The 24,584-nt window shown below is 47.6% G+C and overlaps 1 protein-coding gene across 1 annotated transcript in view; it reads left to right on the forward strand.

Annotated features, from left to right (window-relative positions):
* CNTNAP2 (contactin associated protein-like 2) overlaps positions 1–24,584 on the forward strand; it is a 1,206,610-nt gene that overhangs the window by 720,835 nt on the left and 461,191 nt on the right. Inside the window, exon 12 of the mRNA XM_006887275.1 lies at positions 5,485–5,604. Within this exon, the coding sequence (XP_006887337.1) occupies positions 5,485–5,604 (120 nt within the window). The remainder of the gene's footprint in view (positions 1–5,484; positions 5,605–24,584) is intronic.

A 24,584-nucleotide genomic window follows, 5' to 3' on the forward strand; every position in this document is an offset into this window, starting at 1 on the left:
CCCAGCTGTCTATGGTCAACTGATATTCAACAAGGAAACCAAAGCTATTAAATGGGGATATTATACCTCTTCAGCAAATAGTTTTGGCAAAACTAGACTACTACCTTCAGAAAGCTGAAACAGGATCCACATCTCACCTCATATACAAAAATCAAATCAAGGTGGACCAGAGACTTAGGAGTAAACCCCAAAACCATAAAGTTTATAAGAGAAAAATTGGGATCAAGCTTATACAGCCTAGTCTATGAGGATAAAATTGATGGATGGGGTCTTCTAAAGATTAAATCCCTGTGCACATAAAAAAAACTTTTTCCAACAGGGTCAAAAGAAAATCTACCAACTGGGAACAAGGATTTGGTAATACCATCTTAGACAAGAGTCTCATAGAGAAAGTTTACAGAATACCCCTGGGCCTCCACAATAAAAAGACTTATAACCCAATTACAAAATGGCAAAAGACATGGAAAGAATTTTCACAGAGGAAGATATTCAAATGGCCAACAGACACATGAAGAAATGCTCCAAATCACTGGCAATAAGAAAGATGCAAATCAAAACCACAATGAGAGGGAGATCTGGTGGCCTAATGGCAAGAAGCTGTGCTGCAGTCCCAAAACCACAATGAGATACCATCTCGCTCCGGTAGCAGTAGCAAAATTTAACAGGACAGCAAGTAATAAATGTCGGAGAGGATGTGGCGAGGTAGGCACTCTTATACATTATTGGTAGGATTGTAAAAGGGTAACCATTCTGGAAGGTAGTTTGGTGCTCCCTCAAAAAGCTATAAATAGAAATTTCATATGACCCAGCTATTCCACTGCTTGGAATATACCCAGAGAAAATGAAAACTGAGGTACAAATGGAGACTTGTACACCACTGTTCATAGCAGCATTATTCACCATCGCAAGAGCGTGGAAACAGTCCAGATGTCCAACCACAATCTAATGGATTGAGAAATTATGATATATTCATACAATGGAATACTCTGCATTACTCAGGAGCAATGATTGGTAAATTATTGCATAGCTTGGGAGGAACTGGAGAGCATTATACTGAGTGAACTAACTCAGTCCCACAAGGGCAAGCATTGTATAAAACCATTATTGTAGAATGAGTATGAGGATCTAAAGGGGAGGAGGAAGCAGAGGGATGAGGATGTGTGGGTGGGGTGAGGGGTGGATTAACCATGGGTTGTGCAATTTGATGGGTGGAGGAGGGAAATTGGAAGAATCTGGTCTGAAAATCAGTGTATTTGAATTTTGTAAATAGACTAGTGTTATAAAAACAAAGAAGCAAAAATAAGATTGGAGGAAGACTCATCAACAACCTGCATTATGCAGGGGAACTAACCTTGGTTGCTGAAACTGAGGAGGACATGAAGCACGTGCTGCAGCAGGTTTAAGAATGCAGCCTTCAATATGGACTGCATCTCAGAATCAAAGAAACGGGTGCGCATGGAGGAAACTACGCAACAATGAATGAAGATATTTGGGGTTTTGGTGGTTGTTGGTTTTTTTAAGTGAACAGGGATGAGAAGGGAGGAAAATGTGCAACAGTGAGTGAATGAAAATCCAACTTTTCTATAAACTTTCGTAATCGTACAATTTTAAAAAATCAAGAAAACAAAGATCCTCGCCACCAATTGGCAGTATCATAATGGATGGAGAAAAGATTGAAGTTGTCAACGGTTGGATCTACTTCAATCCACAGTCAACACTCTTGGCACCAGCAGTCAGGAAATCAAAAGATGAGTTGCATTGGGAAAATATGCTGTCAGGGACCTCTCCAGAGTGCTGAAGAGCAACAATGTCCGTTTAGAGACTAAGGTGCACCTGATCCAGTCTATTGTCTCCTCGGAGAGCTAGACAATGACTAAGGATGACAGAAGAAGAATCTGTGCCTTTAAATGGTGGTGCTGTAGAAGAATATTGAACATACCATGGACTGCCAAGAGAACAAATAGGTCTTTCCTGGGAAGGGTGAAACCAAGTTGTTATTTGAAGGCAAAGATTTTGAAGCTATGTCTTGCATGCTTTGAGCATATTGCCAGGTGTGATCAGTCCTTGGAGAAGGACATAATGCTTGCAAGGGGAGAGGGTCAATGCAAAAGAGGAAGACCCTGGATGAGATGGATTGACACAGTGACTGTGGCAATGGGATCAGGTATGTCAGAGATGGTGAGGTTGGCTCAGGACGCAGCAAGGTTCAGAGCCATTGTTCATAGTGTCACGATGAGCCACTGTCAGCTCGAAGTACGTAACAACCATGACCACCTCTTTAAAGTAGGTAGTATCTTATAGGATCCCTGTGCAAACAGATGGTAAAATGCTTGCAAAACACTCAGCATCGAACAAGACCCCCAGTGGGAGTTCAAGCTTTTGTTATAATGATGAGAAGTATTTACAAGGAAGGAAGCAGACCGGATGTTCCCCTAAGGTTTTCTGACCCGAGTCTGTAGTTCTCTGAGCAGCCAGATGATGTCAGGTGAATGAGGGAGGATTGTATGCTGGGAACAAAACCAATATGGCCAGTTTTCACTTGTGCCCACTCAGGAAAAAGTGGAGCATAAACTATTCTCTAGTTCGGTCACGCTTGGTGTGTTTCTGTTGATCTTGGGATGTGGAAAGCTTTCTAACAGGTCCTTGCTAGCCTTCTCTTGTTGTGTTTAATGGTGAGAATGAGCTTGGCCTTTCTTGAGTCCATGAAAAATGCTACCTTATTTCTATGCCAGCTTCCTTCATGCCCAGGGTCTGTGGGTCAGGTGTGGCAATGTTAGGAAAGCTGTCCAGTCCTGGTCACGTGACAGATGTGGCCAGGCATGTCTGTGCTTGAGACTCTCCCCATGTCCTTGACTTCTAGGTCATTCTGGTCTCTCAGTGATTTTGAAACCAGATGACTGTTAAGAGATTGAACTGGGTCCCCAAAAATAAAAATCAATGCTGATTTCTTGACCTTTGTATGTATGGGTTTTGAAAATAGAGGTTTTTCTTTTATTAAATTAATGAAGTCACAGCAGTGTGGGTGTATCTGAATGTTAATCATTTCTAAGTTATGAAGCGAACTTGGTGGATACACATGGACACACATAGCGGCTGACACTCTGAGGAGCTCCCAGACTTGGCCAGAGACAGATAACCCCACAGAGCCACAGCTGAGTTTTAACTCCCAGACTCCTGACCTGGGACACGGGGTAATATCTTACATTCTTGAACACCATTGTGGTGTCTGGTTATGACAGCACAGAGGAGCAAAGGCGTGGGCTGTAGAGATACCAGACGTGATGTCCTGACACTATCCACAGCTCTGCACCAGGAGGGTCCAGTTCTTTAAGTCCTGTCTCTAAGCTTCCTAGGGCTGTCAATATAAGGATCAAGTGGCTGGCCTGGAGAAGAGAATTTTGTTCTTACAGTTCTGGAGGCTGCAGTCCAAATTCTGTGCTCGAAATTCTGTGCTCTGTGGTCTCAGTCCCTGGTCACCCTGGTAGCTGTGGGGTTATTCATGTCAAGTGAGTTCTGGATTCTCACTGAAAAGACAGACGCAAAGGGAAAGGTCCGGCACCAATCCTGCCCACAGAACTATGATAGCACCATCTTTTGGAAATAATTTCTTTATATTGGTTTGCATAGAAAATTCTTATTCATTGTGCTTTGTTTTATTTTATACATTGTGTTTCACATAGTGTTTTCCTCAAATTGTGTTTCATACGATTATTCCCATCTGTTGTATTTTAAAGATTAATCACCATTCGGGGTTTTAGGTATTTTCATGGAGTCACTTACAGAAAGAACTCCATCAGCCAACTTTCCTCGAGTAACTGGCAGGGGCAGGCTGTGCTGAGCCTGTGTGCCGCAGGAGCGCATGCGCACAACAGGAGGATGCACAAAGCCTGCAGGCACTCCTTAACAAATGCCGGTCTCAGAACTAGGGGTTTTTGAGGGAGCCTCAGCGCACCTCTACCTCGAGATTTCCACTAGGTTCTACCCACACTCGGGGGTCACCTTAGTGGGGTCATTTAGGGCCTGGGTAAACAAATGCCCCATCCGAGTTCACAGCACCTGGCTGAGCTCAGTAAGCCAGTTCCACGGTTTCTGATGGAAATCCCCCATGCTAGATTGTTGTTGTTGTTGTGTACCATCGAGTCAGAACTGACCCTCCAGGGGTTTCTCAGAGGCGGTCAGTGGCACAGGAGGAGATTGTCCATCCTTCTCCTCGGAGCAGCGGGATCGAACTTCAGGATCACAGGCATCTTCTTACTACTAGGCCACCAGGGCTCTGAGTAAGATAAGAACGTGGACACAGGGAAGCCCAGAACATTCTTTGTGAAGACCATCCACCTCCCCATCCTGAGGGCCCTTTGCGGGGCTGAGAAGTACCAGCCACCATTCCTGGCACATCCACGTTTACATGCAGGGCTTCCTTCATTCATCAGGATGGATCCTGGGCAGAGCCAAGCAGGTGTGCTCAGCTCCTAGCCCCTGGGACCTAGAAAGTGACTTGTTTGGTTATAGGGTCTTTGTAGAAGTCAGCTCATGTGAGGTCACCTGGAACAGAATGGGACCTATTCACATCTGACTGATGTCCTTGTAAAGGAGAAGAGACAGAGAGGGACACAGGAGAAAGAGGCTATGTGAAGGGGAAGTCAGGGAGTGGACCACCCCAGAGTGACCACCAATGCCAGTGGTCACTCTGGGGTGGTCTCCATGCCCACCCAGGAGGGGCTGTTAGGAGTGATTTCTCTGGAGAACTTAAAACGTCCTGACTAGCGGCAAGTGGAAGTGCCCAGTCTGTGTCCAGCACAGGTGCAGGTGAGGGCAGACAGGGGAGGCCTGTCCACCCAGTGTGGGGGCATGAAGGAAAACAGGGAGAGCTGTAACTTAATGGCAATGTGTCAGCTTTCCAGAAGAGCTGGGCTTGATGCTGCTACAGCACCTGCCACAGATACAGTGGACAGCTTCCTCCTCTTCCTTCACCTGAAGGGGGAGAGGGCAAGAAGCACATGCAAGGGGAGATGGGGAGACATGTACCCATGGTGCAGAAAAGGAAAGAGAGAGGGTGGGAGAGGGAGAGGGAGACGGAGATGGGGGGAAGAGAGAGAGAAAATGTGGGGGAAGGGGGAAGAGGAAGGGGCAAGGGGAGGGGGAGAGGGAGAGAGGTGAAAGATTTGCTTCACTATATCTGAACTTAGATGGTGACCCAACAAAACAGATAATACTAATGGTCTCTCAACATAAAGCCCTTAAGTTATCCACAAGGAAGAGAAATGATTTCGTGAGCTCATGCGCCCCACACGCACACAGCCTGCTTGTTACACGCTGTGGGTGGTCTGAATCACCTGGATTAAAGCGCAGAAGCTTAGTATTTGCCAGTTCAGAATAGAACTGGAGTATGCATTACAGTAACACCAGGGCCCTCCTGTAACTTGAGGATGCTCTCCAGGCCCCGAGTCCCAGCTCGGCTGCACTCACATGGCTCTTCCCTTCCAGCCATCTACGAACCTTCCTGTGAGGCCTATAAGCACCTGGGCCAGACCTCCAACTACTACTGGATTGACCCCGATGGCAGCGGTCCGCTGGCGCCTCTGAAGGTCTACTGCAATATGACAGGTAAGAGCGTGGAAAACGAGGTGTGGGAGGGCATGAAGGGCGCCCCAGGTGTGCCACGCTGAGTTCTCCTCTCCACAGCTCAGGAGGGACCTGTCCCAGGCTTGTTGGAGAAAACTGGGAGTGTGCTTCAAAGCTGTGAGAATGCTATCCTGTGTTCACAGTGAGGGCTGACCTCTGACTTGCCCGGTGATGGCCAGCATCAGGGTTTGATATGGCCGGGAAATGGGGCCCCGGCTGGAGGTTGAAGGTACTAGGTTACAGGAGCACCCGCTGTGAGGTGGCCTCCACACACAACCTGCACAATGGCACTCAGCGTCCCTGCTGAAGATCAGCACTGCCCGTTAAAGGGGCACTGACCACCTTAGCCCTCCTGGTCATGGACATCCACCCCTCAATAGCAAAGACCACCTATGACACAGCGCCCTCACCACTGAAACCCACACTCCGTGGTCACAGATCAGGGTACCTGGTCATGGACATCCTACCCCTCACCCCGCAGATCTCAGGAAGAGTTCTATGTTCCCGCCCCCCACCCCCTCCCCCCTGGGACAAAGATCTGGTCTTCTGGAGTTCCGTGTGACCTCAGGCCTGTGCAGGGAGGGCTGGATCCTTGTAGATTCCCCAGCAGGAGGAAAGAGGTACAGCTTCCAGGCCAGGAAGAGATTGTCCCTCAGGCCCTCAGCAGCGTCTGCCCTTCGAGGCCTGGAACAGGGCAGGCTGGCCCTCCAGACTGCCTGTACTGGCCAAAATAACAGGCCCCTGGTGATGGGGGCACTGACCATAGGCCAGGCTACTGCCCCCTGCTGCGGAGAGTTTGCCTTCTGTGGGTACCACAGTGAATCCTCTACTTAATCTGCATGGGTCCTGGCTCTACTGTCAAGGAAGTACCACCATGAACACCTTGCTGGTATTTTACAGTAAGCCTCAGTGTGTTTATCTGAGAAATGGGCTTGGAATAATCAATCCATGGCAGTATTGTGAGACCAGAGGAGACTAAGCCACGGGTCGCCCTGAGCATATTGCCTGAGACATCAGACGTTTGCAGGACAGGCTGGCCAAGCTCCAGGCACCGTCACCATGACTCTGAGCTTTGAGCATTGATCACATGTTCGTCACATATGGGTCAAGTCCAGACTTAAAACTGTTTGAGAGCAGAGTCTTTTCAGCTTGTTTTCTTTGCCTTACACTAGATATATCTATCTCCATGGCTCTATGTGGAGTAGTCACGTCTATACCTGTATCTGTGTCTATTCAATTATATAAATATACCTCTGAGGAGAAATAATTGCAAACATCTGTTACTAAGTGGAACATGGAATGTACAAAGGGTGAATCTAAGAAAAGTAGCAGTTGTCAAACGTGAAATAGAACACATGAAGACCCATATCTTGGGCATTAGTGATCTGAAATGGGCTGCTACATTTTGAAACAGGAAATTGTGTGATCTACTATGCTAGGAAAACAAACAGATTCATCCTAGAAAGGGTTAAACCGGGCGGCTCCTTGGAGGCAAGGATTCTGAGGCTCCGTCTAATATACTTTTACATGTTGTAAGGAAGGACCGGTCCTTGGAGAAGGACATCATGCTTGGTAAGGTGGAGGGCAGGTGCAGGAGGGGAAGGCCCTCTATGAGGTGGATTGATTCCATGACTGGGGTAATCTGGATGGGTGTATCGGAGATGGTAGGATTGGCACAGGACAGAGCAGAATTTAGGGCTGTTGTACATAGGGGTCGCTATGAGTTGCAAGCAACTCGATGGCACATAACAACAACAACCATGTTGGAAATGACAACTTGAAAATAAATGGTGTAGAATTCATGTTCAAAAGTGTGTTTCAAGATCTGTCTAGAAATACCATGCTGTCAGTGATGGAATAACATCACAGACATGCAACGAAGACCTGTTGATACAACTATTAATCAGATATACACACAACTCAAAGATGGAGAAACTGAGAATGTTCACCAGCTTCTGCAGTCTGAAACTGGACATGTGTCTAGAGATGCTGATGGTAACTGGTAGATGGAAGGTAGAGTCAGAAACAGAGAATGGTTGGTAGTTTGAAAATATGGCCTTGGTGACAGAAATGAGGTCAAAGTTCATGTGATAGAATTTTGTGTAATAAATTATTCATTGTAAATATCTTTAAAAAAAACACACACACATAAAAATAGCTATGTACTTGGTCCTTACCTGATAAACCAGGATCAGAATGAGTACATGTTGGAAAGAGATAAGATAGGAGGGAAGGTCATTATCAGCAGTCAAAACAAGACCAGAGGGAACCTGTGGAACAGACTATCAAGTGTTCCTCTGTAAGCTGAAATTGAAGCTGAAGAAAATGAAAACAAGTCCATGAAAGGCATAATAAGATTTTTAGTTTATCCTACCCAAAAGTAAGAACTCTCTCAAGGATAGCTTTGTTGCAGCTAATGACTGAAGACCAGACTAGCTGTGGGTGTCATGTAGAGGAAGAAATAAGGAAAAACCAAATGGTTGTCATGACGGTCTCTGAAACTTGCTTTCCAGTGAAGAGATGCTAAAGCAAAATGCAAAAATAAGACAGCTGAACAGAATATTGCAAAGGGCATTTCCAGAAGATGAAGGATGACAATGAAGTGTGGAGTTAGAAAAGCAGAAGAGAAGAACAAACTAGACGTTTTTCAAATGAAAAGAACTGAAAAGATGCATTAACAGATGGAAGGGGTTAAAAAAAAATAAAAGATCTAAGGAATATACAGAGTCACTGTACCAAAAGGACTACTCGGAACAGTAATTTCAGAAAGTGATACATAAATAAGAATCAATGATACTAAAGCAAAAATTACAAACTGCACTGAAGACACTGGCAAAAATAAGACTCCAGGAATTGACAGACTATCAATTCAGGTATTTCAACAAGCAGATGCATTCGTGGACTTACTCATTTCTGAGAAATTTGGAAGACAGCTACCTTGCCAACTACTGGGAAGAGACCCATATTTGTATCCACAAGGGAAAAATATGATTCAACAGAATAAACAGAATGTGGAAATCATTCAACAGTGTCATTAAGATCCTGCCAAAGTGAAATCTTTCTAAGGATTATTAAAAAATTACTGGAAACATAAATAGACAAGGTATTGCCAGAGACTGAATTTGGATTCAAATAAGTATGGTAGAGAACTCTGGTAAACAATACCAAAAAGATGTTTTTCTTGTGTTATATTGACTATGAAATAGTACCCAGTTCTATGGGTCATGATAAATTATGTTCTAATGGAGGTTACAGGGGACTGAATTGGGCTCCTGTAGCGCTTGTTCATGAACCAAGAAACAGTCACTTGAACAGAACAAGGAGATACTCTGGTTTAAAATCAGAAGAGATAATTGTCAAGGTTATAAGTAACATAAACAGCAACTATACGCATGGACTTCACCTGATGGTATGCATAGGAATCAGATTGACTACATCTGTGGAAAGAACCGCAGGAGAAACTCAATGTCAGCTGTGAAAACTAGGCCAGGTGCTGATTATGGAACAGACCACCAACTACTCATATGCAAGTTCAAGCTGAAGCTAAATAAAATCCAACCCATAAGAACCAAAGTTTGACCTCAAGTCTATCCTAGCAGAATTCAAAGATCACTTCTGAAACAGGCTTGAGTCCTTGAACACTAATGAGCAAAGACCAGATGAGCTGTGGGAGGATATCAGGAATATCATCCAGGAAGAATGTAAAAAGTCATTTTAAAGACCAAGGAGAAAGACAAGACCAAGATGGATGCCAGAAGAGACTCTGAATATTGCACTGGAGCGTTGAGAAGCCAAAGCAAAGGGAAGAAATCAGGAAGTTAAGGAACTAAACAGGAAATTTCAAAGGGCAATGTGGGAAGACCAAGTATTATAATGAAATGTGCAGAGCTAGAGTAGGAAAATAAAAAGGGATGAACTAGCTCAGCATTTCTTAAGCTGACAGACTGAAGAACAAATTCAAACCTTAAGTTGCAATACTTAAGGATGTAGGGCAGAATGTTGAATGACTCAGGAAGATTTGAAAGATGGAGAGGAGCTCTGGTGACCTAGTGTCAAGAAGCTACACTGCAATCCCAAAGGTGCACGATTTGAATCCACCAGATGCTCTGCTGGAGGAGGGGGAATCTCCTTCTATTCCATTCGGATCCAATTTGATGGCACACAACAAGAAGGGAAAAAATAGAAGAAGGTGGAATGAGTGCACAGAGTCACTGTACCAAAAAGAATTGTCTGACAGAAGAATTTAATGAAACAACATGTGATCGAGAGACAATGGTGATGAAGGAGAAAGTTCAAGCTGCTCTAAAGGAATTGGCAAAAACCGAGGCCCCAGCTGATGGAACAGCAACTGATAGTATTTCAACAAGCACATGCTGCCTTGGATGTGCTCACTAGGTGTGCCAAGAAATCTTGAGTACAGGTAACTTGCCAACTGACAGGAAGAGATCTCTATTCCCATTCCAAAAAAAGATGGCCTGATGGAGTGAGGAAATTATCACACAATATCACTAAAATCAGCAAGATCACTAATATAGCAAGATTCTGCTAAAGATTATCCAAAAACAACTGGAACAGTACATCAGCAGAGAACTGCCAGACGTGCTGGCTTGGTTTAGAAGAGACCATGGCACTAGGAACATCATAACCAACATTAGATCTTCGCCAAAAGCCGAGTATGCAAAAGCATTTGACTGTGTGGATCACAACAGACTGTGGCTGACCTTGAGGAGAATGGAAATCCCAGAACACTTAATTGTGCTCACGTGAAACCTATTCTTGGACCAGGAAGCAGTTGTCAGTATAGAGCAGCAAAACACTGCAAGGTTCAGAATCAGGAAAGGTGTGCATCAGAGATGCATCCTATCTCCATACCTTTTCAATCTATATGCAGAACAGATTATTCGGGAGACCTGATGTTATGAGGAAGAATTGGAAGGAGACTCATCAACAACCTATGTTATACAGATAACACAATCATGGTTTGCTGAAATTCAAGAGGACATGAGGTGTTTGCTGCAGAAGGTCAAAGACTGTAGTCTCTGATATGAATTGAAGCTCAACATCAAGAAAACAAAGATTCTCACCACTGGGCTGATTGGCAACTTCATGATAGAAGAAGAGATTGAGATTGTCAACAACTTCAGTTTATTTAGTTTCACAATTAACAATCTTGGCACCAGCAGTCAGGAAACCAAAAGACAAATTACATTGGGAAAGTCTGCTGTCAGGAACCTCTCTAAGTATTGAAGAGCAACGCTGTCAATCTGGAGACTAAGGTGTGTCCAATACAGACCACGGTCTTTGGGAGAACTGAACAGAGACTAAGGATTATAGAGAAAGAATCGAAGTGTTTGAGTTGTGGGGCCGGAGAGAGTGTTAAACATACTGTGGACTGCCAGGAGAACAAACAAGTCTGTCTTGGAGTAAAACCAGGCTGCTCCCTGGAGGCCAGCATTTTGAAACTCTGTCTCACATATTTTGGGCATTTGGCCAAAAGGGACCAGTCCTTGGAGAGGGACATCATGCTTGGAAGGGTGGAGGGGCAGGGCAGGAGAGAACGACCCAGGATGAGATGGATTGACCCAGTGACTAAAGAATTAGGTCTGCCAGAGAGGATGAGATTGGCTCAGAATAGGGCTGGGTTCAGAGATGTTGCACACGGGGTCATTATGAGTGACAGGCAACTCGGTGGCACATAATAACAACAACCACCTTTCGTCATACCTAGGCAATCGGTCAGGGAGCCTGGTGGGTAAGGAACTGTGCTGCCAACCCAAAGGCCCACAGATTGAATCCACCAGCATCTACACAGGAGAAAGAGGGAAAACCTCATTTCATGTGATTTAAAGTCCATGAAAGCTCACTTAAAGCTCAGCCATGAGTCAGTTCCAATTAACCTCAGTTAGAGAGAGAGGAAGAGTCAATCTTTATGCTGAGCCACTAACCCAACAATCTGCAGCGTGTGAAGAACATGCCTCCTCGGGACTGGAGGGCGACTCGTATCAACTCACAGGATGCGCTGCTCAGCCTCCGGCTTCAGTGAAGAGATGTCGAAGAACTTACTGAAAGACGTCGAAAACTAAACCGTTCAGTGTGAATTACATCTTACCATCAAGAAAGTGAAAATCTTCCCACCTAGTCTGATAGGCACCATCATGATAATTGGAGGAATCATTCAAATGGTCAAGAAGTTGATTTTACTCTGATCCACAGCAAATGTCCATGGAAGCAATCGTCAAGAAATCAAGACATGTTATGTTGGGAAATCCACTGTGAAGGACCTTTCCAGAATGTTAAACGGTGAGATTATCATTTTAAAGACAAAGCTGTAACCAACCGAAGCCATAATGTTTTCAATTGCTTCATTTCAGTGTAAAAAAAATGGACAGGTAATTAGGAAGACTGGAGAACTGATGCCTTCCAATTGTGGTATTGTCAATAATATTGAATGTATAATGGCCTGTCTAAGGCACAAACACATCTAGCTTGGAAAAAGTACAGGCAGGTTATTTCTTTTATTGTTTGTTTGTTTGGGTTTTTTGTTCTTTGGGGTTTTTAAAAATTGATATTTTAATGAAAGTTTATAGAGAACATGGATTTCCATTCATTCATTGTTGCACATTTTCCTGACTGCCCACCCCTCCCCCTCAGTTCACTTCTCTCCTTGAAGAAAAAAAAACCTTTTCACTGTTATGCAATCCCCCTCCCCCAGTCCACTTTACTATGCAGCTCTTATTCTAGACTGTTGTCATGCAAATAATACCTAATCATATATTCCTTTTAAGCAGTTTTAATGCAATGTACATTATTTATCCCTTATTTTCTTAGTCGCCCCCCTCCCCCTGCCATGCAGGTTTCTTCTTTAAGGCACAGATTAGGAGATTTTATCTCACATACCTTGGCTATTTTGTCAGGAGGGGCCGTTCTTTGGGAGGACATTATGCTTGGCCAAATGGAGGGTGGAGGAGAAGTGAGGAGAAACCCGCGAGGAGATAGCCAGTCTGACACAGAGCCTGCTGGGATCGGCTTGAACACAGTGAGGGCGGTGAGAATGGTTCCGTTCTGGTGTGTGGAGTAGCTGTGAGTTGTGTATACAGGACTGACATCTTGCCTGATCCTGTGTCACAGGGAAGCATTATGGGCTGTGTCCTCCTGTGCAGTTAACTGCCTTCGACAACCCGCTGAAGGGTCAGCTACGAGTCAGATCTGACGGTACCCACGACATCGTGAGTCAGCGCAGAGAGCTCGAGCGGAGTTCCCTGGAGGGAGTTAAACTGTCACCCAAAGGCTGAGCTTCTCTGGCCTTTCAAAGCCACCAGTGGCTCCAAAGGAGAAAATGCACCACCTCCCCACGTGTGATTTACAGGCTCTGAAAACCCGCTGGAGGCTCAGCTCTGAGGTGGTTCTGACTGGATCGTAATGAGTTGAGTTGTTGCTTCGACCAGTCTCTTGGGTGGATGGGCCACACTGCTCACCATCCCTCTGCTGAATGTCGGTGAAGGTGGTTGCGCCTCTTGCCTGTTGAACAGCTTTGCTGGAGAGGAGGAGTGGGAACCCGTGGTGCTGGCCTCTGGCTATGCATTGGGGCCTTTCAGAAGTGGTTGTTCTACACAAGCACCTTGGTTTCCCAGGGGGGTTTTATTTAGTAGGTCTGACAAGGAAAGGGGATAATGCAGCTGGAATGGAGAAGCCCAGAGGCTTCTGTGACATGTGGATGCCAGCGGAGGACTCAGAAGGTCGAGATGGAAGGGAGAGGACAATGAGAGGGGAGTAAGGAGGCCCATGTGTGGTGAGGGTCCAGGGAAGACAGTAGGACGGGGAGGGGGTGCACTCCCCAAATCTCCCATGTCAGGAGCTCTGAGTGGGTTGTGTTTACAGAGCTCAACCCAAGAACATGCTCCCTGTGAAACACGTGCGCAGTCAGGTCCTGGTGTGTGAACTTGGTCTTGATCTTAATCTTACCTGAACTATCAGCTATGAGGATGTGTTTAAAGACTCTTGTCTTGATTTTTTTAGCGCTGCAGTAACAGAACCACCACAAGTGGTAGTTTTTAAAGAAGATACACTCATGTTCTCACAGTTTACGGAGCTGAAAGTCCAAAATTATGGTACAGGCTCTAGATGATATATCTCTTGGCCCTGAGGGAAATGCTCACCTGAGCATCGCCCCCCTGTTCCTGAGGTGTCCCCCCAGTGTCCCCAGGATGTCTGCATGCACCCGTCTCCCCACCCATGCTCACTTCTCTGCACCCAACTTGTCTTTCATATTTCAGAAGCCGTTTGTATTAATACCCACCCTATGCTGATAGGTTCTAACATGTTAAAACAAGGAGACCCTACTTCCAGATGGGACTGTGTCTACAAAGATAGGGGTTAGGGCTCCACTATATATTTTGGGGGACACAGCTCAATCTAGGAACAATACTTACCTTGATTTTTGCTTTCTCCTATTATATAAAAACCAACAGTACAATGAGAATTATTTCTTATCTTCAATGTGGGGAATGCGCACAGTCTCCTCTCAGGTGGTCTGCAGCCTCTGAAAACACCCTGGAGGGGCAGCCATGAGTCAGTTCTGACTCGACAGTGATGAGCTGGAGTTTTCCTTGCTTGTTTGTTTTTTCATTCTTCAGTGAAATAGTGATGTCCTGACTGGGCTTTGACAAGTGAGAGTATAATTATTGTTTTGTATGTATCTCAAAGGAGAATGAGAAAGATCAAAATCGTGTGCATGTGTGTGTGTGTGTGTGTGTGTGTGTGTGTGGTCCTCGTGTTAAGAACACAAACAAATGAAGGGCCACTTTTCTTCTTGGACATCCTGCCTTTCCAAAAGCCAAAGACTTTGTCAGAAACTCAGATCCCATCGTGGGCACCGTGGCTTGAAAGCTGGGCCTGCAGCTGAGCCGATACGCTAGGTGAAGTCCCCCAGGGGCGCAGCTCACCTTCTGCTCTTAGAGCGTTCAGCGTCTTTGACTCTAACGGAGAGACGATCTCTGTGTGTTCGAGGCCCTTGTAGCCTGAACAACATTGAAAGCGGGCATTAGCCTGTCCCTGCAGTCATCTCTCCTTCATCTGGAAAGAACATGACATCATGCATGTTGTTGTCAGGTGGTGGTGACACTCACAGTGACCTGTGATAACGGATGGACGGATGGACGGATGGACGCCTCGTGCCTGCTCCACCCTCAGGATTTCTGAGGGTGGAGCCCATCAGTGTGTCAGGAAGAACAGTGTAAAGCACGCCCTGGGCTTCCGTCCCCCAGAGGCCCCGGATGGAGAGCAGCGTGGTGGCACAAGACAGGCCAGAGCACCGGATCTTCCCTCTGCCCAGGACGTTGTCTGTGCGCACATTCTAGAACACTCCTTCTGAAGGACAGTCCTTCCCGTGACCCAGGGGGACTGGGTGTCACAGCTGGGTATCATGGATAACACAAGGCAGGACACTCCCCTTTGGGGAAGAAGCAATGTCTTAGCAGTGGGCGCCAGTCTTCTTCCTTCCTGCTGAGCTGGGTGGAAGGTGCGAGAGTTCTTCCTGTGTTTGATTGTATTGAAATTTAAAGAAAAGTGGCCAGGTTGACCAGCATCTGATGCAATTTTAAATGGAAACTAAACCACACTCAGCTCAGTGAAAATCACTCCAGAAAAATCTATTCCTGGGCATCTTGGGCTTCCGATTTACTTTATAAATTATAAATTTAAAAAAGAAGAAGAACGGGAGAGAAGAGAAGGGAGGAAAAATAGACCAGAGTGAGGAGGAAATGGGGAAAAATGATTTTAGGGTTTGACAAGGAGAAGGAGACCTCCCCTGAGTTTTTACAACAAATTCTACACATCCATTTTTCTCGTGCTGTATTAACTAGAATCTTCAAGTCGGTCTCGCTCGTTCACCATTATCAAATAAGCCGTCCTCGTCTTGATGAGGTTTTCCCGTAAGGGCAGAGTTGAGGTTTCACCTATTAGAGTGTCTGATCGCTGGTTCTGTCCACAACATCAGCTTTTTACCACGCCTGAGAGGAGCCACCTGTTCTCCAAAACCCTGAGTAAAGCCAACAGCTCCTGCTGACTCAGGGGCCAGGTCTCTTTGATCTGTTTCTCCAGATCATGCAAAAGGCCCCTGTCCACTGCACTCGCCAAGGACGGCCCTGAGCTGAGTCTCGGTGAGCAAGTGGAAATCCCTGCTGGAAAATGGGCAGAGAGTGGACAGACTGACCTGTGAGGCGGCCCTGGACACAGCACTGCCGCCTCACCTGAGGGAAGGTGACCAATCGGTGTGAGAACAAGGACAGATGCCCACTTTCAGCAGTCACCCTGAACGCTTGAAGAGGACGTCGTAAGAGAATGCGAGGCAAGGCCTCGCTGCAGCCGGGCTTGTGACCCCAGGACAACGTGGTGCAGTTGAACAAAGGCGACACTTGTCATGATGGACATTCAGGAGAGCGATTGGCCAGACTGTGGCTGGTGAGAAAGGAGCGGAGTGACTCCAGGGTGCCTGCCCTGAGGGCCGAGAGGCGGAGCCGGGGAGAACAGAGCAGGTTAGGAAAGGGGGCATCTGTGTCAGTGGGCCCTCTGCGTCTGTGGTTTGTACATCAGTCATCCTGTATGCACAGTTGATGCTTCTGCAGCAGGACCTCGCCTGCCGCCTGGGCCTGTCCGGCCTGTCCGGACGTCTCCACACTCACCCTCGCTGGCAGGTGGCCCTTCCTTCCTGTCAGTGCCTTGCCTTGCCTTTGGTGCCTGTAACTGACGTCATAGAGGCTCCCGGGTGTTGGGCCTTCAGCAAAGCTCACTGTGCAGCCATGAATTCATGTAACAGCCCCTTTTCCTGGGCATCCTGGTAAATAAAATACAGGAATCAGCAAAGTTCGTTGCCACACTGCATTCCATTCCACAAGAAGAAAATAGGGTTCTGTTCTTACTAGGAGAGGGGGAAAGTTCACTACTTGCAGTCAAATAATAATTTAGAGATGGAGCCCACTTGCCTCCAACAGGCTTAAATGTACTCCTTTCCTGAACAAGTTTGACACAAATTGGCACTCCTCATTTGTTATCCTGAGGCAGCCCTCTGCTCTGCGGCTCTCTTCACTCTGCAGTTCACGGCTGCCTCGTAGGAAGGAGGGGTGTCCCACATGACGGTGTGCAGGGCTGCAGAGCCAGCTTGAGGAGAGAAAGGGCTGCTGGGTGCTCAGTGGAGGAGGCTTCCCTTCAAATCTGGGTGCAGATTTCAGAGGGGCTGCCCATCCTCACCTGGACCTCTCAGACAGCTGGGCGTTGCCATGGTGACTTTGGTGACTCTTTCGAGTATTGACCTCTTTCCCCACCTTGTCAGCTTTTTAGTTCTGTTTTCTTTCTTCTTGTGATTTTAGTGCAAGCCAGGAAAGCAAACTGGTTTTCTGTTCAGTCATTCATCCAGTGTTTTGTGACACTAATTACCACGCCCACAGGACAGCCTGGCTCTTCCCACTTCCTCCTTTTTATTCTCATCTCCAGCTCATCCTGCTGGCCTAGCCCTTCTTGTCTTCTCAGCTCTGTCCTGGGGCAGATGCAGCTCTGATCTCCGTGGGTGGTGGTTCTAGGAAGGGAGTGTGTCGTGGGACCACAGTTCACCCCACTGGCCCTTCTGTTGCTTCCTCCAGGTCAACCCCCAGGGATGGGCTTTGTTCTATTTTCAGAGGTGACTGAAGGCTGGATCTAGGGCTCCACCAGGCTCTGTCTGACTGGCAAGCTTGGATGTGTTGATTTTTCTGAGTTGGTTCTCTCTTTTAGTCCGCTCTGAGGCCTTCTACCGTATCTTAAAGTGCCTGTATTATCCCTGAAAACCTTGGACTTTTCGATCTACAACTTCATTCAGCTCCCTCTTCCCATTCTTGTTGTTTCTGTCTAATATTCATGGCAAGCTGGCTGCGCGGTTCCCAGGTGCTCTCCTCGGCGATGGAGTTTGAGTTCTTAGTGCACATCTCGGAGTGCCAGCTGTGTGTGTGGATGGGAAGCGTGGTGGGCACCCACAGAGGGTGTGAAAAGCCCACCTCCCCTTGGCCATTCTTTCCCCTGTAGTCACTGTCCCAGGAGCTTAAGAAAGCACAGAAGCCAGCCACATCTCCGTGGGACAGATTTGGGCACAGGTTGGTGATCGCCTGCCCAGGGTCTGACAGGCTACCATGTAGGTCCAGGGGACGGAAGGTGCGCTCGGCTTGTTGTGGGGCCAGGACTGTCTCTGCTGCCCTCTGCCCGCAGCTGTGGTCCTGCTCAGCCCCTGGGCAGGGGCAGTTCGCTTGGTCACAATGGAGAGTTTATGTCTCCAAAGCCCTCGTCTCAGTTTTCTGGTGCTGCCTCACCCCACTGAGGGGTTGCTGAAGGGCATTTATTGTCTTGGAGTTCTAGAGACTTCCGCTCCAGATCGGGGCACTGGCCTGCACAGCTCTCAGGTTTACTGTTCCATCCTCCCCTCCTGGCTTCTGTGACTGTACTCGTCTGTGGTGTCCTTGCTGCATGTTGATGTCTCTGCCTCCCCATCACATGGCATCTCCGTCGTGTTTCTAAGATGTCCCTCAGAAGGCATTAGGAGTGGAACCACTCAGAGGGCCTTCACAGCAGAACTAGCAAGATCTTGAGAAGAAAACCCTGTTTCCATCAAGGTTGGGGCCGCTGTGCAGCCTTAGAGCTTCAGCCTTTGGATAACAACCCTTCCTCCAAGTCACCTGGGTAGACACACCCACCCAGCAGACCACACCTGTGTGCAACTCAAGGCAGCTGATTGGAGGAGGGTGCACCTCCCCTTTGCCGGCAGGTCCCATAACCTACTCCACGCCTGACTCAGTGCACCAGGCCTCTGCCCCACTCCTCCAGAGGACAAGGCCCACTCAGAACCTGTCAAGGACCGGACAGCATCTCGGGCACCTGGGACTGTGCTGCCACGTCCAGGAGCTCAGCCCTGAGCGCAGCGGGATCAGCTCCTGCCTTCCCAGCAAGCAGCAGTGTTCCGAGTGTGAATCACAAACATTCTTCTTTGTCTCATAGATTGAATGCACTCTTCAACACAGAGAACTCTGAAAATAGAGATAAGCAAAAATAAAAATTACTCACTAGCTATAAGAATGACTAACATGTAGGAAAATGTGCAGAGAGCTTGTACTTGTCGCCTTGCATGTTCTCCAGGGCGAGGTGAGAGGAACGTACGCACATGCTCACCCGCAGGATTCTCAGCACCAAGGCGAACCCTGAGTGAGCGAGCTTCCCCTTAGAGCAACGAAGGCGGGTGGGACAGCAGCGAGGGCCGCGGAGACCGACGAGGTCAGCTGTGGGTGCTCACAAGCAGAGCTGTGGCCCCTCCTGCTCTGTAGTCACACAAACGTGTGTGCAGACGTGTGCATGTAAACATAGGCCTATACGTGTGCACACCTGTGTGAACATGTGTGTCTGTAAGTGTGTGCATGTGTGTGCCTGAAACATGAGTGCATATGTGTGTGAATGTGTGCTCACACGTGTGCATGTAAACATAAGCCTATATGTGTGTGCTCCTGTGCAAACATGTGTCTGTGTGCATGTGTGTGCATGAAACATGAGTGTGTGCACACATGTGTGTGCGTGTGCGTGTAGGTGCGCACATGTGTATGAACGTGTGCTCAAATGTGGCATGTAAACATAGGCTTATACGTGTGTGCACCTGTGTAAACGTGCGTGTCTGTAAGTGTGTGTGCATGTGTGTGCATGAAACACAAGTGTGTGCGCACATGCACGTGTGTGTACATGTATGTGTGCACATGTGTGTGGATGTGTGCTTACGTGTGTGCTGCTTTGTAAACATGTGTCTGTGTGTACTTTAAGCATGAGTGTGTGCACGTGTGTGTGAACGTGTGTGCATGTAGATGTGTGTCTCTATGTGTGCACACATGCATGTGTGTGTGTGTGTGTGTGTGTGTGTGTATGGTGCACAGGTGTCCTGAACCTGCAGGTGTGAGAGTATACCTGTGTGCATATGGCCTGGGGTGTGAGAGCCGCTGCTTTTGTGCGTGTATATTCATATGCACGTGGGGGTGTGCTTGTACACACGTGCTGTTTGTGCAGCCGTACCCTCTGTTTTCAATCCTCTGTCATATGGCCCTGAAGTTGTTTACATACATCTCATTATCATCCTCATTTCGTCACTGGACTTTTAGCTCATTATCTCTATGTGGACAGCGTCTTACTGCAAACTGTTTACTTAAACTATTTACTTCTTAATTGTCCAGCAAATGCCTTGAAATTTTCAGTCAGAGACCACATTTTAAATCACATATGCATATCCACTATTACATAATTAAGATCAACTTTAGATTTTAACGCAGCTTCAGCCATTTCTCTGAAGTGGAAGCTTCCTACAAGGCATGTGGGTAAGGGTGTGGCCCAGCTCACTCACCCTCCAGACTCCAGCCCTGCTTGTGACAACATCTAACTTCCGTCTCCATCATCCAGTGACTTGTCTGATGAGAAGCCTTCAGAGGGGTCTAAGAAGTAACAGGATTGGATGGACCCCCGTCCAGGACATCTGTAACATGCATGGTGGCGCTCAGGCCTCAGTCTGCTCCTTTGTGATGCATGGACAGGCTGCTGCCCTCTGTCCGTTGGGCTCATTAGCACTGGGCAGGGGCCACTGCCTGGTGCACAGCCCCTCCTGTGCACAGCTCACAGGCTAGGATTAGCCTCACACTCCGCCTGCCTGCCACTTCCTCCTTCCTGTGTTATCACTCATCAAGAGTCCCCTACCCTCCACAAGATAAACAACCCAATTGAAAAATGGGCGCTGGATACGAACAGACACTTCACCAAAGAAGACATTCAGATGGCCAACAAGCACATGGAGAAATGTTCAAAATCCCTAGCTCTAAGAGAGATGTAAATCAAAACAACTATGATCTATCATCTCACCCAGCAAGCAACAAATGCTGGCGAGGTTGTGAAGAAACTGGAACCCTTATTCACTGTTGGTGGGAATGTAAAATGGTGAAACCACTCTGGAAGGCAGTATGGGGCTTTCCAAAAAAGTTGGAAATAGAGATACCATTTAATAAGCAATTCCACAACTGGGAATATACCCCAAAGAAACCATAACTGCTACCCAAGCAGATATATGCACACCCATGTTTATTGTGGCTTTGTTCACAATAGCAAGGAGTTGGAAACAACCTAAGTGCCCATCAACAAACGAATGGATAGAGAAGCTGTGGTATATTCACACAATGGAATACTATGCTGCATTGAAAAACAAGGAACTCATGCAATATTATTCAAAATGGATGACCCTGGAGGACATTATGCTGAGTGAAGTATCTCAGTCACAAAAGGACAAATACTGCTTAGTGCCACTGTTGTAAAACGGGACTGACATTGGTGTTGGGGGGAGACTGAGAAATATGGGATAAATTATGTATACTGCTTTGAAACAGATGAGGGAGAGGACTGTTTAAAAGGACTATAGGAATAGGTGTTATTTTCATGAAAAGATTCTAGAAAAAGAAATGCATAGTAAAGTGGACTGTGAGCTTGGGGGCAGAGGAATTGTGTAACAATGAAAGATTTCTTTTTTTTTAAAGAGAAATGTGAACTTGGGGGAGGGGTGGACAGACAGGAAAATGTGCAACAATGAATGAATGGGCGGGAATTAAATGGAAAGAATATGGTGTTAAAAAAAAAAAGAAGTCCCCTATCCCATTGACTGTTAAACCAGGCTGCTCCTTGGAGGCAGGGATTCTGAGGCTTCGTCTGACATACTTTGAACATGTTACAAGGAGGAACTAGTCCTTGGAGAGGGACGTCATAGTTGGTAGGGTGGAGGGACAGCACAGGAGAGAAAGATGCTCTATGAAGTGGATTGATTCGGTGACTGGGGTAATTGGGGTAGGTGTGTCAGAGACAGTGCGATTGGCACAGGACAGAGCAGGGTTTAGGGCTTTTGTGCATAGGGTCACTATGAGTCGCAGGAGACTTGATGGCACATAGCAACAACAACCACCTGCACCATTGGCCTCCTTCCTGCCCCACTGCCTCCTCCATCATCTGCCAGCACTGGGGTCACTCTGTTGATGTCCCCAACAGTCATGCCTCCTGTCTTTGCCATGGACCTCTGTCGTCACCCAGCACCTCCTACCCTGGCAGGGCCATTCCAGTTCCTCTCAATCCATATTGATGTCTGAATTCATTCAGTGCGCATGGCAGTCATTGCAAATCTGAGCACCAGCTCACTGATAAGTCAGCCTACCCAGAGCTCCTCTTGTAACCGAATACACTCAGAGTGCCCACAACCCTTTGTCCATAACCCTTCACCCCCACACGGCACCCTCGGTCCAGCATCCCACAACCACAGGAGCAGTCATTGCCCAGTGGTGTTTGAACTTTACAGAGAGGAATGGAGAGGACTAGAGAAAGGTGTGAGCGGATTGCTGTGTGAGACAAGAGCAGACCAGGGGACCGGCAGCCAGAACCCCAAGATCACACGGCTCTGGACCTGCAGCTGGCGCTCAGAGTCAGTCCCAAGCCCCGTAAGGGTGTCCCGCCGCAGGGGCCACCTTGAGGCCTGCGGAGCCTGTCTGTGCTGAATACCACGGTAAGCCTTCTGGAGAATAGCCGTTTACTGTCTCACAGTCAGGAAGGTCATTGTCCAAATTCTCTCTAACACACGAGGTGCCGACCAGCAGGGAGGCAGTGTGACCGCACCAGCCACTCTGGAGAAGATTGCCAGCCTCGGAGGCCCATGGAGAGGGGCTGTGTGTGGGAATTAGCTCGGGAGCAGTAGGCTTTTGTCTCCAGCTCCAAGAATGGGCTGTCTCTGTCCACCCAGGATTTCCTCTCTCTGTCCATCCAGACGGGAATTTCCTACTTTTTTAGCTTCAGAAAATATGCTACAGGTAAATGAGAAGAACAATACGGAGGAACATGGCCCGTGAGGCATTGTAGCTGTATAAGGTTAGTGCAGGCTTAGATCAGCAAAGCAAAATTTAAAAACCAAGGAGGGGGGAAGGTAGAAGCAGAGGGATGAGGATGTGCTGGGGTGAGGGGATTAATAGGATCTTGTACAATTTGATGGGTGGGGTCGTGGGGGAAATTGGAAGAATCTGTTCTGGAAAACAATGTATTAGAATTTTATAAACAAACTAGTATAATTTAAAAAAAAACCCAAAACAAAACACATATCAGCTGGAAGACCATGGTGGGCCTGACCCAAGTCACGTCTTTTCAGGTGCTTTCTATGCATCTGAAAGTTGGACAATGGCAAGGGTGACAGGATGGATGCCTGTGAGTTGTGGTGCTGGAGAAGAACACTGAAGGTCCCGCGGCCAGCCCAAGGAACACAGCTGGATCTTGAAGGTTCTGCCACCAGGGTGCTACCCGAGGCAGGGACGGTCAGCGTTGGTGACTAGTGCTACCACGGGCACGGGTTGTGGATCCAAGAGAAAGGAAATAGCCGACTACTTCAATCCTTCCCATCACGGCGCTGCCTATTGGTCTAGTGCTCAGGATTTTAGACTTGACGGTGAGATGCAGTCCGTACTGAAGACTCTTTCCACTAACGCAGGTGAGGCTTTTCCAGGACAACATGGGCTCAGCAGGACAGGGGACCAGTGAAGACAGAACAGTCCCTGGGCACCGTGTCGTTGGGCTTTTGTGCGCACAGCACTGGGGTCACTTTTTTCTGACCCCCTTTTCCCTTTCCCTGGATCCTCAGATCTAGAATTCATTGTCATTGTTTTCAAATCCTCATCTTCATCCTGTTGGAACAGTCCAGGTGGAAGGTAAAGTGCTACCACTTCCTGCCTGACCTCTGACCATTCCCTCCCTGTGGGCAGCCTCAGGACTTAGGGCTGTGCCCAATAAGGGCGGGTAGCGCTGTAGGGCCATGTGCAGCTAGGGCTGTAGGGCTGTGTGCAACTAGGGGTGGGTAGGACTGTGGGGCTGTGTGCAGCTGGGGGCAGATAGGACTGTAGGGCTGTGTGCAGCTAGGACCTCAGGGCCGTGTGCATCTAGGTAGGACTGTAGGGCTGTGTGCAGCTAGGACCTCAGGGCCGTGTGCATCTAGGTAGGACTGTAGGGCCGTGTGCAGCTAGGGGCAGGTCTGGCTTTGGGGCAGCGCTGTGTAATTAGGGCTGGAACAAACCAGGCTCACCCAGAGCTCGCTGGAGCTCTTTTGTCTTTGGAATCCTGCTCAGCCATTTTTGGTTAGTGGTGGAAATGGATGGGGACAAGGGTTTAGCTACTTCAAGGAGGAGAATGGGCAGCAGAAATGGGGCTGGTGGGGGCTGATTTTTGAGACGCGTGTGTTTTCTCTGCATGCAAGCCCGGGGCAGAAAGCTGCTGAGCACATTCGGATGGACGCACAGCCCCGTTGAGCCTCTGACTCGCTGTGGCAGTGTCTTTAGAATGAGGTTTCAGATTGCCGGGAGCTGTGTGGACGCGGCCTTATTGCTATTGATCACCCACCATCAGGGTGGATAATAAAGGGGAGAGAGCGGTGGCCAGAGCAGCCCTGGCTCGGCTTTCATCTCCTCACCTCCCTGCCTCCCGCGTTGAAATGGACTGCGGGCCCTTCACCCAAGAGCCCAGCCTTACAGAAACGCTGATCTTCCACAGCAGAGTGGAAACAAATTAGCCCAAAATTACAAAGGCAATGGGAATTACAGCAGCCTCTACAGCTCAACTTCCATTTCACAAAATTCAAAAGGAAGTGGTCCTTCAAACATTTTTAAACTCCCATGTCACAAAATACTGTTTCTACCACCACATAGTCTCTCAGCAGCTGCCTTCCTGAGCCCCAAGAACTCACAAAGCAGGTGACCTTCAAGTCAATGTCAGCCGGAGTGTCTGTGTCTCTTGCTGGAGTGATTATGAAGACGCGTGTCTTAAATAAGCAGGTCTCAGATGTTCATCAGCAAGTTGGAGGAGATGGTCGACCCTGCAGACACTGTGCCCCATCGGGGGAGGGTCGACCCTGCAGA

Source organism: Elephantulus edwardii, unplaced genomic scaffold, assembly GCF_000299155.1.
Source record: "Elephantulus edwardii isolate Elephantulus edwardi_28Jun2011 unplaced genomic scaffold, EleEdw1.0 scaffold00055, whole genome shotgun sequence".
In the NCBI taxonomy this organism is placed as follows: Eukaryota; Metazoa; Chordata; class Mammalia; order Macroscelidea; family Macroscelididae; genus Elephantulus; species Elephantulus edwardii.